The 18,124-nt window shown below is 27.5% G+C and overlaps 1 protein-coding gene across 1 annotated transcript; it reads left to right on the plus strand.

The window, feature by feature from the left end:
* The first annotated feature begins 3,680 nt into the window (after positions 1-3,680).
* LOC100788994 (fatty acyl-CoA reductase 3) lies at positions 3,681-8,695 on the plus strand. Its single transcript, XM_003539125.5, has 10 exons — positions 3,681-3,872; positions 3,988-4,091; positions 4,235-4,437; positions 5,173-5,273; positions 6,397-6,589; positions 6,770-6,931; positions 7,187-7,268; positions 7,719-7,988; positions 8,210-8,337; positions 8,413-8,695. Exons 1-10 carry the CDS (start codon positions 3,794-3,796, stop codon positions 8,570-8,572), a joined length of 1,482 nt encoding a protein of 493 aa, XP_003539173.1. The 5' UTR covers positions 3,681-3,793; the 3' UTR covers positions 8,573-8,695.
* Positions 8,696-18,124: the final 9,429 nt, after the last annotated feature.

An 18,124-nucleotide genomic window follows, 5' to 3' on the forward strand; every position in this document is an offset into this window, starting at 1 on the left:
CCCCATGGAAGTAGTTTTTAGGTGTTTTGGAAAGTTAGGTGTTTGAAGGCCTAATTTGGTTTAATTACTGTGCCAGAATGTGTTCGCGTTGAAATTGTGGTCTAAAATTTGACAAAAAGTATTCAAGGTACGATTTGACCAATCAAAACTTGTGTTCCTTAGACATAACACGAGAATTACTAAGACACTTAAATTGTTTGATAAATATATTAAAAATATGTTATGTATAACGTAAATGTATGGGGACATAAAATGCACATATATCTTCTGGTACTAAATAAATAATATAATATTTTAAAATCAAATAAATAATAATTCATACTTTTAATATTGTATATCCTACCTAACCAAAAAAAATATCGCATATCATAATTATAACTTAATCTTTCTGTTTTTTATTATAAAATTGTGTTGTTTAAAAGAATTATTTTAAAATGAATATCAATCTGCAGGTTAAGTTTTCCTATATTAAAACATGAAAATGAGAAAATGAAAGAAAATGCATTGCAAAAATAATCTCTGAACACAAAGTCGCGAGAAATATATTGAAAATGACGAAAAAAAAAGTATAATTATATAGGAAATAATATAATAATAAAATTAAAAAGGTTATTGCGTAAAACTGGTTATATAGAAGTATAATTAAATTTAACGATTTTTTTAGTAAATTATAGAAAAAATTATTACATCAGTAATATTTTATTTTAGTCACTAAAGCTTTCAAAGAAAAAAAATTAAAACAGCACAAACTCTATAAAAGAAAATTTCATAACACAGTGAGATTAAGTTATAATTGAATATACAATATTAAGAAATATAAGTTATTAAACAAGTTTTTTAATTATTTTAAATTATTCATTATACAAGTTATTTCTTAAAAAAAATTCACTATACAAGTTATTACAGTATAATAATTTTCTTTAATAAATATTTTTTTTATCAAAAACTTAGAGTGAATATTTTACAAAATAAAGGGTCTCAATGATTTTACAAACTTCATTTTGTCCCAGAAATTTGTTCGTAACAATAAAATAAACATGCACGATGAAATTCATTATTACTATCAACTCCATTATTTTACATTTAAATATCATTTGGAACATTTTAAGCTCAACCACAATAAAAATTATTTGAATAATGTATATCTGGCATGTGGGGCATCAATGGCTGAAGATATAAAGACGACACAGAAAGACACATTGTTATTTGAATAAAAGAATACTAGATATATATATATATATATATATATATATATATATATATATATATATCTTACCAATCATGGTATCCGTTGTACAAACTCCCCTGTCTTCGATCACGAGCATAAATATCAACATTTTAAATTAAGTTAATTTGTACGCACGTTGTTCTTTTTCATGCACCCCCAAGTTTGGTGGCATTTGCCTTTATGTTAGTCTCCATTAGCTAGGCTTATTCTGCAGTGCGAGAACTCTACTTTGAGCTTTTCAAAAAGGTTCCTTCGAAATGCTACGTGGGGGTAGTCATGCTTCTTTTTTTCTTTCTTTTCTATTATTTATGATACGTCCTGAGTTGTTGCAATAGAGATGAAATCTCACTTTAAATAGAAATAAAAAAGTTAAATAATATATAATTAAATATTAAACTCATAAGAATATATTTTAAAATTTTAAATTAAAGTGTCGTATCAAATTTAATTAAATAATTATTCTTTGTAAAATTTTACTTTCCTAGACAATAGTAACAAAAATAAACTAATGAGAACACAGTAAATGAACAAAAGAAATTCCTACTCCTAGTTATAATTTCATAAACACACAAAAAAAGGGGTTAAACAAGTATCCTAAAGCTAATATAAGAGAGAATAATTGTTTAAAGATTAAACTAGGTTCAATTTGATTATCTAATTTTTAAAAGGAATTTAATTTGTTCATCTAATTTTAATATCATTTATTAACAGTTTTGAACCGACATAAAATGTTATTTTTTTATACAAATTAGACTTAAAAACTAGATTGAATTAATTAAAAAAATTAAAAGATCAAATTAAATCTAAAAAATAAATTAAATAACTAAATAACTAATTTAACCTAGCTTGTTTTAATTACATAAACACCCGAAAGAAATTTCTACTCCTAGTTATAATTATTTAAATTCCTACTCTTTGGAATACGCTATTTATAGATTAAAATTTATTAAAAATTATAATTTTTTTTTATCTCACTTCTTACATAACGAGTCTCTGAGTCTCTCTATCAATTCTATAATTTTCAATAAATTTTAGCTTTCAATTCTATAATTTTCAATAAATTTTAACTAATAGTAGAATGTTTATTAAAAATTATGTGTTAGACAACATATTGCTAGCACTCATCTTAATATAATTATCTATATATCATCATAATTTTGAACTAGAAATATACCAATCATCATAATATATGGGCAAAATTGTAATTTTGATCTTCCTTTAATTCTTGATATGTGATTTTGATCTCTGTTTTTTCTGTAATTTTAGTCCTACATTTTTTAAAATCTGAAATTTTGGTCCAATTTTTAGTTTTGCACAGTTTTATTTCTTTTATTTTAATCTAATTGAACATAGATCTAATATATTTATTTAAAATAATATAAAAAATAATTTAATTAATTGAAATTAAATAAATAAAAGACGTAAACAAATTAAAATTAAGAATTGAACCAAAATTAAAAATTTTATTTTTTAAATATAGAGACTAAAATCTCAAAAAGAAAAATAAAGGGATCAAAATAGAGAATTAAAAATTAAAAAGGGACCAATATATGTTGAGTAAAAATTATATACATTATCATAATACTGAATTTTTTAATCAAATAAACACTTTTTTCAACAAACTATTTCAAACTATTTTTTAGCCAATTTTACTAGTTCTATACCGATTTTTTATGAGGTCAATTTTCATGATTAAATTAAAAAGAAAAAGAATTATACACTATAAAATATTTTACATAGTTATCCAATTATAATCTATCATATATGATAAATTTGTTAACTTTTAAAATAATTATCTTAAAAAAATATAAATAATAATTTTTTATTGAATAAAAATATAAAATTCTTTTACACGACGGTCAGTATATTATATTAAATTGTTAAATTAATTAAATTAATTGTTCTCGTCACCGCACTAGCACGTACTTATCTACTTTTAATAATCCTATGCAAAAGTGCAAATTACAAATTATACTATGACGACGAGAAAATGCCCCAATCTCACTGTGTAGAAAACGAGCTCCCTCGCTAAAATGTCTAATCACTGTGTCAACATATGCAAGTACTTGTTGCAGGGACATCTCGTGTAGCATTAATATTATATCAGTAGAGTGTTTCCATTACAGTTTGAAAATTTAAGTAGTTTGGTTGAACTAAATTAATTTCAAGGGAAAAGCTTGAGTCTTAGTATTGTTTTGAGTAAAATGGACTCTTAGGGCAGAATATGGCATTGAGTTTGACGGGTAATGAGGCGTTTCAAATAAGTTCATACACGGATATATTGGCATGTAGCAAATGATGGTAAGCAGAGAGGGTAGATTTCACATTTATATTTCACACGCAAAATTAGGACCACACACATGTGTCATACGTAAATGCCTCATTTAATTAATTGATGGAACTTTTATTGTTTTCTATATATATGGTGTATTGGTGTTGCTAGTTTAGGCATTACTTGTCATCCAAATCAAATTGTGTTTGTGTTCAATTTGAAGATAATCTTTTGATTTCTTTGATACTACTACTACTATATCTTTATTCTACCCTTTCTTTAATTTTTCACCAATGGAATTTGGAAGCATAATCCACTTCCTTGAGGACAAGAATGTTTTGGTCATTGGTGCCGCTGGTTTCCTTGCCAAAAGTGCTTCTCTTAATTTCTCTTTGTTGAATTAAGCTAGCTTATTTGTGCGTGCACAGGTATATACTATATATAATATTCATTAGCAATGTTGTGTTTTATTTGTGTGGTATTGCAGTTTTTGTGGAGAAGATACTGAGAGTGCAACCAAATGTGAAGAAACTTTATCTTCTTCTGAGAGCCACAGATGCTGAATCTGCCTCTCAACGATTGCATAATGAGGTGAACGTATAAATATGTTATAAAATCTTAATATATCACTCAAAATAAATTTTGATAATACTGTTTCATTACGTTAAATCAGTTTGTGTGGCTGATATATATATACCTGCTGTATGTACATCTTTGGTTTTTCATTTGTATAGATTATCCAGAAGGACTTGTTTAGATTGTTGAAGGAAAATCTTGGTGCAAAGTTCAATACCTTTGTTTCAGAAAAGTTGACACTTGTGCCTGGGGACATTTCTCAAGAGGACTTCAACTTGAAAGACCCCATTCTACGGGAAGAAATTTGCAGTCAAACCCATTGTATTATCAATTTTGCTGCCACCACTAACTTTGATGAAAGGTATATATGTTTGGGAATTTATAAACACACACAATCCAAGGGGAAGTGGAGTAAGGTTTCACTTCATTCAAATAAATAAAAATCATGTATTTAATGAAAGAATTATATTTGATTATAATTGTACACAAAATTTCAAGCATTAGTCACGCTGTAAGTCAAATTAGTCTATGTTCAAATAGGACGAGAGACATCTATCTCTCTGATCAAGAAAAAAACAAAAACACATATACACATAAATTATTTCTAGTTTATTAATGTAAAAAAATCATTAATATATTTATATATAGTATTATTTCTCACACTTATTTTTAGTAGTATTATTTAATATCTAACTTATATTTTTTCAGAAATTCTAAAATTATTTATCGGTTTAAAATATTTTATGTCAATGTTTTTCAAATATTAAATTTAATTATTATCAAGTTTTAAAAATAATTTTTATCTTAAATATCAGCTGCATATAGTCTCATTTTTCTTTTAAATTTTTCTCGTTTTATAAATTAAAAACACTAATCTACATATTTTTCTTACGATTATAAAACATTTTTTATTTATATTTTTATCAAATTAAAAAATATCCGTACAGTATAATCTCTCTCTCTCTCTCTCTCTCTCTCTCTCTCTATATATATATATATATATATATATATATATATATATATATATATATATATATATATATATATATATATATATATATATATATATATATTGATATTTATTATATGCGTGCAGATACGATGTTGCATTGGGTATAAATACATTAGGAGTTAAGCATGTTTTGAACTTCGCCAAAAGTTGTATTAAGCTGAAGGTGCTTGTCCATGTATCAACAGGTTAGTATTCAAATATACCTTGGGTCAAAATTTAGATATGTTTAATCATCGAACGAGTTATAACTAATTAAGAACTTAATTAGGAGCACTCCCTCAAATATATTATTTTTCATATGGGATTTTCTAATTGAACCCAAGGGAAAATGGGTTAAAATATCTCATCTTAAATATCATCAATAGAATTTAAATAATTATCTTATATTTGAATTTCATTATTAATGTCATGACTTTCACAATTAATGTATCATATTTAATTTATTTTTCATATCATTTATGTGAACAATTAAAACTTTATAATTATTAATTAAAGGTTAATAATTGAAATTATACTAAAATGCATAAATAGATGTAAAAAAATTATAAATTTTAATAATTATTTTTTAATTAATTATAAAAATATTAATAATTAAGATTTTATAATTTTATTACATATATTTATGTATTTAGTATAATTTTAATTATTAGTAACTTTTAGTAATTAATCATTATAAAATTTTAATTTTATACATAAATGATATGAAATTAAAATTAAAAATTATGTCAAATGTGATAGTCATAGCATTAATGATAAAATTTAAAATATAATACAAGTGTCTAAATTTTGTTAGCCATTGATGATGAGCTATTTAATTCCATTTTCACATGGGGTCAACTAGGAAATATATAATATAGTTCATTTTGATTTTACTAGTTAAACTTTACTTTTTATATATATTTTAATATGTAAAATTTTTATATTTGATTTTAGTATTTATCATGTCAAGTCTATTAATTAAATGATAAGATGATATACTATTAGGTTGTCACATCAATTAAGTGATGATGTAATAATCTAATAAAATTTCACATATCACTTAACAGACCATGTTTAATTACATATATTAAAATTAAACATAAAAATATTTTGGATTGTAAAATATAAAATAATAATGATTAATTATAAATAGTAAAATCAAAATAGATTATATTACTAATGAAAAACATATTTAAGTAAAAAAATAAATTATAAAGGATTATTTTAACCCTTATATAACATAATTAATACAATATAAATTAAGTCTATTAACAATGCTCTATACATCTAAAGGATTAATCAATACAATTAATATATAAATGCCTTCAGCATATGTATGTGGTGAGAGAGGAGGACTCATTATAGAGGATTCATGCCAATTGGGCGTGTCACTAAATGGAGTGCCCGGACTAGACATTGACATGGAAAAGAAAGCGGTGGAGGATAAGTTGTACCAACTTCAACAAGAGGGGGCTACAGAGGATGATATTAAAATGGCAATGAAGGACTTCGGTATGAAAAGGTTAGCATCTATTACTTCGATTTTAATTTGAGGTCACTACCATATGCTATTTGACCATTTTATGTTTTCATTTCTTAAAATCTCTTTTAACTTTAGGATCTAACTCATTAAATTTTGAAATTGGATTATATACACTAACTAACACCAAAACTGTGTTTGGTTGTATCTTAATAAATTTAGAGCAACTATATATGGATGGCCAAACACGTATGTCTTTACAAAGGCAATGGGAGAAATGCTTATAGAAACTCTAAAGGAAAACGTGTCCGTTGTTATTGTACGTCCTACAATGGTTACCAGTACTTACAGAGAACCTTTTCCTGGGTGGGTCGAAGGAGTAAGGTATTAAATCACCAGCTATTTTATTTTTTTGAAAGATATAATGAGACTGATATATTAAATCACCAACTTTAATTTATGTCAGTCATTTTGTTCATATACATGCATTAAGTTGTGTTGTGTGTTTGTGTTACACTAGCTAACTTAAACCATGCATTTGTTAATTGCCCGATACTTTATGTCCCTTTAATTAATTTCCAAGACAATGGGAGTATAAGATCATGACCTACATTTTTCTTATCTTGTGACTTTTTGCAGGACCATTGATAGTTTAATTGTTGCTTATGGCAAAGGAAAATTAACATGCTTTCTTGCAGACATCAAGGCAACTTTTGACGTGGTGAGTCATTAAATGAAACATCTGAGATCTTAATCAGCAAAGAGCAATATATTGTCAATAGTCAACTTGTTCATTTTCTAACCTGAACATTTTTTCTTCAAAATTACACACCCCAATACCTTTTTATACTCAATAAAAATGGATATATTAATGGGTTAAATACTTTTTTTCCCAACAAATTAATACTTTTTAAATTTTGGTTCTTATAATTTTTTTATTTAGTCCTTATAAAATGTGTTTTTTTGTCTTTAAAATATTTTAAATAAAGCTTTGAACATAAAAAAATAATATCTAAAATGCATTGAGAAAGAAAACAAAACAAACATATTTACAGTAAATAAAACAAAAAAAATAATTTCACAGAAACAAAAATGAAAAAAAAAAGATTAAATTGCGGACAAATGAAAGATAGTTAGGCCTATATTAATTTATGTGGAATTTGAATTACAGATACCGGCAGACATGGTGGTGAATGCAATAATAAGTACCATGGTGGCGCATGCAAATAAGCCATGTGATAATATCATATATCATGTGGGCTCCTCTTTAGAAAATCCAGTTAGATACCACAATCTCCAAGACTATGGCTTTAGATATTTCAAGGCCAAACCATATGTAAACAAGGAAGGAAATTATGTCATGGTTCGCAAAGTTACAGTGTTAGACAGCATGGCTAGCTTTCAGAGATACATGTTCATTCGTTACTTCCTTCCATTAAAGGTTGTTTTTAAGCAATCCTCAATGTCTACGTCATATTTTCCCTCTATCCATGCAAAATGTCATCCATATGATCAAGTTTATTCTAAACAATTATATGAAGAAAGGGCTAACTATTTTTTAAAATTTTTATTCGGTAAATGTTAATTTTTTCATCTTTCCATTTTCCTTAACCATCCCACCCACCTTATATTTTCTTACTAACATAATTTACATTTTAATAGGGACTAGAGCTAGCCAATGCTGCCTTTTGCCAATATTTTCAGAGGACGTATCTTGACATTAGAAGGAAGATCTATACAGTGATGCGGTTGGTTGACCTTTACAGGCCTTATTTGTTCTTCAATGGCGTGTAAGTTAATTATTGGAAACAAAATAAAAGTTTTACTATTAACATATTTACTAAAACAATTTTTTTCACCCACAGTTTTGATAATATGAACACAAAAAAGTTGCGGATAGCGGCAAGAGAAAGTGGGGTAGAGATGGAGGAGTATTTGTTTTACTTTGATCCTAAAATGATTGATTGGGAGGACTACTTCATGAATATCCATATTCCTGGTATTGTCAAGTATGTCTTCAAGTGATATGTACTTTAAAATCTGAATTTGCCAATTTAGCTTTGTGTTTCAAAACAAGAATCTCCCCATGTTAGTGCGATTATACAACAGTGTGTTACTAATAATTATTGTATTTATTTATTATGGCAATTGCTTTAAGTTTTTAGATAACTCAAATACTGATGTTTATATGGCTCATTGCATAACTCTTAAACACGCTAATGAAACTCCATTATTATTCAAGTTGTTTCACTTTTTCTTCATGTGAAAATTTTTCGATGTAGTTATATACCAAGTAACATGACTTTATCTTCAAGTGACAATACTTGAAGTTTTAAAATAGTCTTCTAGTTTATAATGATGTAAGTTTTTACCAATTTTCTCCTTCAAATGTAAAATCCTCATCAACACATAATCCTCAATTTGTCTTATGTGTGACAACATTAATTAGAATTAAAGATTACAAAGAATTATAAAATAAAAAAATTGCATCACTTTCCATTTTTTTTTATTTTTTTGGAAATTGAAGGGACAATATTGTTAAACACTCTGTGAATAATAAAAAATATCATTTATAAAAAGTGCTCATTTGTTAAACTTGGAAACTACCAATGTGTAAAATAAGTTTTTTCTTCTTCTTGTAAGTTCAATGAATTAAACTACCAACATCGGAAAAATTGACAATGCAAGGGCAAAACAATAATAAGGGGTAATTTTTTTTCAAAATTATCAAATAGGGATAAAATTTAAATTAATAATCAGGAATAAATCGTAATATATATTATGACTTCTAAGTAAAAAGTTACAAACGATCTTAGACTTTGATTTTTTCTTTTCATTTCTATTGAAGTCATCAAAAAGTTCACAACTTCAATTATTTTTAATACAACTTTGGAGTGGTAAGAATTTTTAATTTTGTCTAGAAGTCGTAACCTATTTACGACTTCAAAATCGTAAATAGTTTTTATTTTATTTTAATTATTAACATATTTATGTTTGTTTTTTTAGTTTTATTTAATATTTTCTATATTTTTTATTGTTTTATTAAATATTTTTATATTTTTAATTATATATTTTTAATACTTTTTTTTACTAATTTTAATGATTATTATTTGATTTATAAATTATAAAAATAATGCAAAATATTTAGATTGAAATAAAAATATTAAAATGCACTACACATATTTTTTTGACAAAAATATTAAAATATTTTGTTACTAATATTAATTTATAATTTATCAAATAATATTAATTTATTTTTAATTTTTAATTAATTTTATAATTATCATTAAGTAAATTAATAATTTCATATAATAGTATTAATTAGTTTTATAAATTATTTTAATATTAACAAGAAAAAATAATTTATTAATAAAAGTAGTTGTTAAAATAAAAATAATATAATATATTAGTATAAAATGAACAATACAAATCAAACACATGCATAAAATTTAAAAGTAGAAACAATATTAACTGTCAACTTATTTGTATGGATAATTACTACGATTTATGTTGTGTTCTACATAATGAATATTTCTTATATCTATTTAAAATTGATTTGTGCATCTCATTATATATACGATTAGTGATTATACATTTTAATATTTTTATTTAAATTAAATATTGAATAAAAAATTATAGAAAATATGAAACAAAAATAATATAAAAAATAAAACTAAAAAAAAACATAAATTAGTTAATAATTAAAATTAAAAACTATTTACAACTTTGAAATCGCAAAGAATTTACAACTTCTAAAAAAGATACTTATGACTTTACATTCATATTAAAAAATAATTAAAGTCATTATCTTTTTTATAACTTCAATGAAAAAAGAATCAAAATTATAACACAATTTACGATTTTGTACTCAGAAATCCTAAAATATCTCATGACTTATTTCTTTCAAAGTATTAATTTAAATTTTACCTTTAATTTTTGAAAAAATTACTCTCTTATGATCGTTTGGCCAATACAAGAGATGTAAATTCTAACGACATGCATTGTTCGAATTGGAACTTTGCTTGGCGCCTTTTTATAGTGTTCCTTGTACAGTACAAAAGACACACTTCAAAGTCTAAATAGCAACAAGCGAAACAACATATTTCAGTTAAGAACTTTCAACATTTTTGGGCATGTCATCGATCCTTCAAAGCAATGGATCATCTTGTGCACTAACTATACTATCATTATATGTACGAATTTAACATAATTACTGCGTCAAGAAATAAACTCATGACAAACTTAACATCCCTCATTTTGTTATCCAAACATGATTTGCCATTGTATGTACAAATTAATTGCATCACAGGACATCATCTTCAGGGAAGCTTCATGAATTCACAATGGTCCAAGTCTGTTGGTCTAACCGCTATAGTTGTCACTCCCTATATTTTTTTCATATTTTTATTTTTAGTTTCTAATCTAAATTGTAACCGATTTCCTATACTTATTTTTCATTATTATTTTTAGTTTCTTGTCGTTAAGTAACAGCATTAACAAATGACATAACAGTTATATTATTGATAACTTAATGACTTGTCACACCATCAAAAAATTTGATAGAATAATTACATATAATTTTTTTATAAACGGTAATTTAATACCTTATCAGCCCATTAGAGGTCATTAATTATTTTTGAAAAATGAGAGATTAAGTTTAAAATATTTAAGTTTTTGCAACATTTAATTTGTAACACAGGAGAAAATATTACTTTTTTTCTATAAAGTACTCCCTTTGATTTTATCTATAAGAGCCAAATTAAACTGGTGTTTCATCCTTCTTATAAAACCTAATACATAATTATTATTAGGCAAATGATTATGAAACTTAAAGCGAAAAGATTTTTATTAGGATGCATAAAATTTTGCTGCTTATGATAATTTTTGTGCTCTTCTATGATTTTTTTTTCTTTTAATTTCTTAATCACTTTTCAAATATCACTCGTTAGCAACATTCTTATTTTTAAATTAAAATACCCCTAATTAAAATAGACGTTAAAATGATAAATAATAAAAAGAAAGATAAAAGAGAGTATTAATGATAATGGTAGTGTAAACTAATCATTTTCTCAAGCTCTCTCTCTCCCGATGTGTTATTTTGTTGCTTGTTATCTTTATTTTTTTCTTAAATATATTTTTTGTTCTCAATAAATGACTAGATTTTGTGTTTTGATTCTTATTAAATTTTTATGGTCTTTCATTCCTAATATATTTAAATGTAGAAGTTATTTTTTTTTTGTTGGATCGTTATAGGCTCATAACTTTTAGGCTAGGCTATTACTATTTACTCTCCCCTTTGTACTAATGCACTCCTCCTTATTTTTTTATGCCCAAACTACCCACCAAACACACTCCTCTCATCTCTTTCTCTACAAAAAAAAAACTCCCCCGACACATCTCTTCCATCGAGTTTGCTTTGGCGGTTGCTCTCAAGTCGCTGGGTGAACTAGATGGGAGGAGGTAAAAGCTTTCCCGAAAAGAGTTAAATTGGGAGGAAAAGAAAGAGAGAAGTGTGTTTTGCTTGGTAGTTTGGTCGGGGTGATGGGGGTGGATGAGAATAGGAAGTTTTTCATTTTATAAGATGTTTTTATCTGATTCTTACTTAATTATTTTTTCTTTAAATATTAATATAAAATAATTTAATATATAATATAAATAATTAACAAATTTGATGTGATAAATTAAATTAATTATTTTTAAAAAAAATATATGAATTAATTAAAATGTTCTTATAAGTAAGGACCGAAACAGGAGTAAATTTAATTATCAAGGGGCGTTATAGATGAACATGCAATTGAACGGCTTTGGGGTTCCATATGCATACGTTAACTGCACCCTTCTCCAACATGTAAATGGGCACTAAATGATAGACAGGCTTATGAAAACACTAGCATATAGGTGTCGACATTGAAGCTAACATGTATTTTTACCGATTATAGTAGGTGGCATCTATTAATGGATATGGCTAAGGACCTGTTTGGATGGTCCTACCTTTGTCAATGCCAATTTTAAATTAACAATTCGAATGTAAAGCTTTTCTTCCTGAACAGTGAACATCAAGTAGGATCTAGATTCTAGAGTTCGGCTCTTTCTCTCCCTTCTCACAAAAAGATTGGACCGATTAAAATATTTAACATTATTTTCATCGGATTATGTTGGGTTTGCAAAATTTTTGAGGAATTTGCTTCAGTTTTTTTTTTTTAAAATAATTTATTTATAAATTTTACACTAAAATCAAATTTGAATTAATCATATATTTTTTATCAGTGAATTAGTTGTCAATTGTTATTAATGAGAGGAATTCAAACCTTAATCGAATTCATAATTTTTTTATTATTTTTAATTATTAAGTCAATTTTATAACTCTTAAATTAGGATAACATGATTTAGCTTTTATTTTTTTTCGGTCAATTTAAATAGAACCATTCCAATTAATATCATGTTGGTTTATGAAAAAAATGTTATTATCTTTATAAAAAAATTACTAAAAGTTATGGAGAAGCATTACAAACTTTATAATCGATCGAATACATAAATAACATTCTCTCGTTAATTTCATCTTTAATCCATTTATCAATATGTTTTCTGCACTTATCTTCTAATCAATTCCTGAGCAAAATTGCAAATTACACTTTACATTGTGAAAAAAAAAAAAAAAACCTTTGTAATAGCTTAAAGTCGCCAAGGGGCAACTAAAGGAATCTCCGCCCTATCCTTGTTTTCTTTTGTTATCAGGATTGTCAACAGTGGAACATCGGAACATGTGTTAGCATTAATATTTGCTGAGAACGATCTTGAAGTTGCATTACAGCATCATTAATGGAAAATTTTAAATTAAGATTTTATATTATTTTTTTTGGGTCTCATAATATGGCATAGGATTTAAAAATTGTAAAGATTTTTTCTATTTTTTTTTCTTATGTGATAGATCTCATCTTGAAATCTTAGATAATTTTTAATAGGTTTCACATAAATCAGGTTTGTAAATATTTATTAAATTAAATTGATTAATTAAGTAATTAAACTTAATTGATAAAACATGTAATTTTTTATAAATATTAAAAAATAGAAAAATGAGTATAAATTTAATTTTTATTCATGACTAAATGTTAAACAAATGAAAAATACATAAATTTAATAATAAAAAATGCAACATATTAATACCAAAGAAAAATTAAATTTCAATATTTGTTAGGGGTGGATAAACAGGTCAGCCCGCCTCGTATAAGGCCCGCCTGCATAAGCTCACATTGGCAGCGAACCAGGCCAGTCCGCCTCACATTCTTATGCGGACCTAATAAATTGGTCTGCCCTGCCCCACGAATCCCGCGGGTCAAACAGACCTAATTTTAAAAGAATTTCAATTTCAATAAAAATGTCACACAATCAAATTAAGTTCAACATAAATGTAAATAAAATATCAATAATTAGTCAATTACATCAATAAAATTAATAATGTCTTAACAAAAGAAAGTCCAAGCAATAAATCTAAAATATGAAACTTAAACATCTCCAACAACAAATGATTCCATATTTGAAGTAGCTTGAGTCTTCTTCATCTCCACATCTTCGTATTCTTTTCCTAAAACTCAACGATAATAAATATTAGAATCAACTCAAGTTAAGTGATTAAAAGACAACAATTATTACACATTATTTACCTTGCTCATCAAATTCTAGTAACCAATTTTTAGTACATATCAAGGCTTGCACATTATCACCAAGAAGCCTAGTTCGATATTTGTTAAGCACCCGTGAGTCAATACTAAATGCCGATTTGGAAGCCATAGTTGTAATTTAGATGCTCAAAATATCAGAAGCCAACAATGAAAGATCTGGATTAAGCGGGATTCTTAAGGTGTTATAGTTGGTGGGATTCTCAAACCATGGATTAAGAGGGCTTACGGACAACCCGCGGACCCTATGGGCCAAACCTGCACAGTCTGCAGGTTAAGAAGGGCGGGCCCAAAAATATTGCATAACCATGAACTATTTAAAAAATATTGGTATGTTACCTACACGGACCGCGGGCCAGTCCTTTGACCTAGGCCCGTTTACCCACCCCTAATTGTTGTGATTGTAACGTTTCCAAATATATTCCACCAAGCCTGCTTGAAGTTGTTGATAAAATTTTCTTGTATGGATAACATGTCTTGTTTGTAAATATGTAGCAAAGTCAAGAGAAACACTGCGAGATACTTCAACATTTGAAATATCAATGTCTGTGACCATAATCAACATCGACATTACCACTGAATGCATCTCGTTCGTCTTCGACAATCATATTTTGCAATATAATGCACACCAACATTATATCCTTCATAGTATCCATGTTCCAGGCACGCAATGGACCACATATAATTGCGAATTGAGATTTGAACACACCAAATGCTTATTCCACATCCTTTCTCATTGCCTCTTGACATTTTGCAAATAATTTTCTTCTGGGACCTCATGGCATTGGTATGGTTTTCACAAATATGGCCAAATCAGGATAGATAGTAACGTATATTATATGGAGTTTCATTAATTGTAAATTATACTAGAGGAGCTCGACCTTGCAAAACATCTTCAAACACATGCGATTGGTTTAACATATTAATGTCATTGTTTTGAACCTGCAACTCCAAAATATGCATGTCAAATCCACAAGTCTTATGAAGTGACAATTTCAAGTATTATTGTGGGTTTGAAATGATCACCTCTATGATATTGACCCTACCATGCAACTGGACAATTTTTTCACTCCCAATGCATGCAATCAATAAAACCTTACATACCTGAAAACTCTCGTGCATCTCTAATTTATAGTAGGCAGTCGATGTCATTGTTGTTGGGTCTTCTCAAGTATTCTTGTCCAAATATCTCATTGACACCCCTTACAAAATTTTGTAAGCATTGAGTTGCAGTATATTTGTCAATTCTAACATATTCATTCACACAATCAGTAGGTGATCTGTATGTCAGTATACAAATAGTTGTAATGCACTTCTACAATAGGAGAGACGCATTCTACCAACAACATTAGGTCTTATTAGAAAATACTCATCGTGATTACTAAGAGCGTCGACAATTCGAATGAACAATTGTCATCGCATTCGGAACCTACGTTAGAATTGAGTCTCTATGTATATCGAATTTTCTGAGAAGTAGTCATTCATTAATTGTAGATGTCTATCTTCACAATTGTGATTAATCACTCTTTTAGGATTTTTGTGTTGATTGTTGTTGCCTCCTTGTTGTTGCATCGCACGTAAGTAGCTTATGATTTGTTCATCACTATCGTCATCAAGTGTTTCATAAACAATTTGTTTCCAAACTCTGCCAAAGTCATTATTTTGATCCATTGTATAAATGATTGATTGCATAAACGAGTGAAAAAAGAAGATTGTTTGAAGGAGACATATAACAACAAATGAGAATTGAACAATTAAATAGCAAATTATACAACGACTAGTTTTATAACGGCTACTTATGCAACAACTAGTTTCATAACGACTAGTTTTGTCATGAACTACTGAGATGCGTATCTTCTTCAATTGCAAAGGAGACTCGAGGCTTCCTTTTTGTAGAAGATCCTCCTATTTCCTCAACAACAATCTCTTCTAGCCCAATTTGGGTAGAAAATTATGAAAATTACGAACCAACTTCATTATTTGAATCATGGTAGGATTGTTTGGTGGGATTGAAGGAAATGTTTGAGAACTTTGAGAATTTACGGTGGAAGGGGTTTGAGTGTTTGGCATAAAATAATTTGATGGTGGTGGTGGTAAAAAAGAAGGACAACTTTGTGATTTTTTTGTCGAAGGAGACATGTGATAATTTTGTAAGAAATTTATATAAGTTTGCCAATCAAATTGATTTGGATCCATTTCGCACAAATATAATTTAACTGAGATTGAGATTGGAGAATTGAGATTGACAAATGAAGAATGAGAATGAAAATTGTATGTACAAATTTTTTGTGTACTTAACCAATTTATAGAATGTTATATGTGTAACAACTATTTTTTTTAATTATAATGGTCATTGTGCACGTTTTTTTAGTGACAACGGTCACTCACTCTGTACACAGTAACGTTCACTTCCTCTCACCAATTTTTTAAAAAACTTTTCTTCCTCTCTCTCACGTTCTCCTTCCTCCTTTTCCTCACATTTTTTCTTCTTTCTTCCTTTCATGTTCTCCTTTGCTCTCTCTCCTCACATTATCCTTCTTCTTTCTTCTTAGTGTTGTTCCTCTCTCTCATTCTCTTCACATTTTTCTTCTTCTTCTTTCTTCTTTCTCCTCGTCGCCACAAGACCCACCCCATTTCCTCTTCCCCTCTATTGTGACCCCCCTTCCCCCTTCTAGACCTCCACGCGACCCCTTTCCCCTCCTCCCCCTGCTAGAATCTCAAAATTTTTGATTTTTTTTTCTTCTTCATCTCCTTCTATTGAGTTATCCTTCCTCCCGCATTTTGCAAATTGTCACTACTGATAATTTTTTTTTGAAAATTGTGTAGATCTTCAAAGTTCCCCCCCCCCCCCCCACCCCAAGAACTAGATCTATAAAGTGGAGATTTGAGGGATGATTTATTGTTGGATCTAGAAAAGATTAGATCTTCAGCTTAAGATCTATCTCTTAGATCTAACATTAAAGATGCTCTTAGGCTCCACATATCGTACGTTGGAGACATAATATAATATTGTTACTTGAAAGGAAATGGAGAAAGTTACACGTCATGTTGAGATGGAAAAAAATAAAATTTGATAGGTATGAAAAGTGATGAAATGAGACAGGAAAACAAAGCGTTTAAGAAAGGTTAGGATTCTTTTCATTTTCTTTTCTTTCATTTTATAAAACTTTTGGAAAATAAATAAAATAAAATAAAAATGATAATTAATTTATAAAAAATTAATATTTATTTTTTAAAAACCCTTAATAATGGAAGAAATGAAGAAAAAAAAGGAAGAACATCCTAATCCCGTTCAGACATAATGTTTGTTAAGGAAAAATCATAGGGATGTCAGAAGGCCAATCCAACATAACCCAATTAGTCTTTAACCTATAAAAAAACAGCTTGAATTGAGTTAGACTCATTTTTGCATTAGATGGGAAATTTCAATCTAACTTGGGGTGGTTTGGCTGGTTGAATTGGATTGGTCTGCCAATCCTAAAAAAGTAAAAATGCCATAAAAAAATTTAAGCACTCATTTTGTCTTAACTTTTTTTTTTCTTCTAAATTTTATGATTAATTTTTTTTAAAAAATTATTATAAAAGTAATAAATCAAACAATTCACTTAGTAATTGATACTTTAGAGATGATCATAGACTTTAAACTACAATACTAGTTTTCAATTAACTTGAATCGTAAAAACTGGACTAATTGACCTCAAGGGGTTATATTTATAAACTTATTATCTAATAGAGTCTGTTTCAAAACTTATTCGTGAGGGGTCCCTTTTTACAAGCATTTCACCGTCCGAGCTGGCGAAAGAACGTGAACAGTGGTGTTTCGTCATTGTGGCTGACGAAATAGGAGTAGGATGGGGTGTTTAGCCATTGTGGCTGGCGAAATAGGGGTAGGATTGGTATC

The sequence above is a fragment of the Glycine max genome, chromosome 11, assembly GCF_000004515.6.
Source record: "Glycine max cultivar Williams 82 chromosome 11, Glycine_max_v4.0, whole genome shotgun sequence".
Lineage (NCBI taxonomy): Eukaryota > Viridiplantae > Streptophyta > Magnoliopsida > Fabales > Fabaceae > Glycine > Glycine max.

Coding starts and splice junctions, on each gene's coding strand:
- LOC100788994 (XM_003539125.5), top strand. CDS start 3,794: ATGGAATTTGGAAGCATAATCCACTTCCTTGAGGACAAGAATGTTTTG. Junction 3,873..3,987: donor CGCTGGTTTCCTTGCCAAAA/GTGCTTCTCTTA, acceptor GTGGTATTGCAG/TTTTTGTGGAGAAGATACTG. Junction 8,338..8,412: donor TATTTGTTCTTCAATGGCGT/GTAAGTTAATTA, acceptor TTTCACCCACAG/TTTTGATAATATGAACACAA.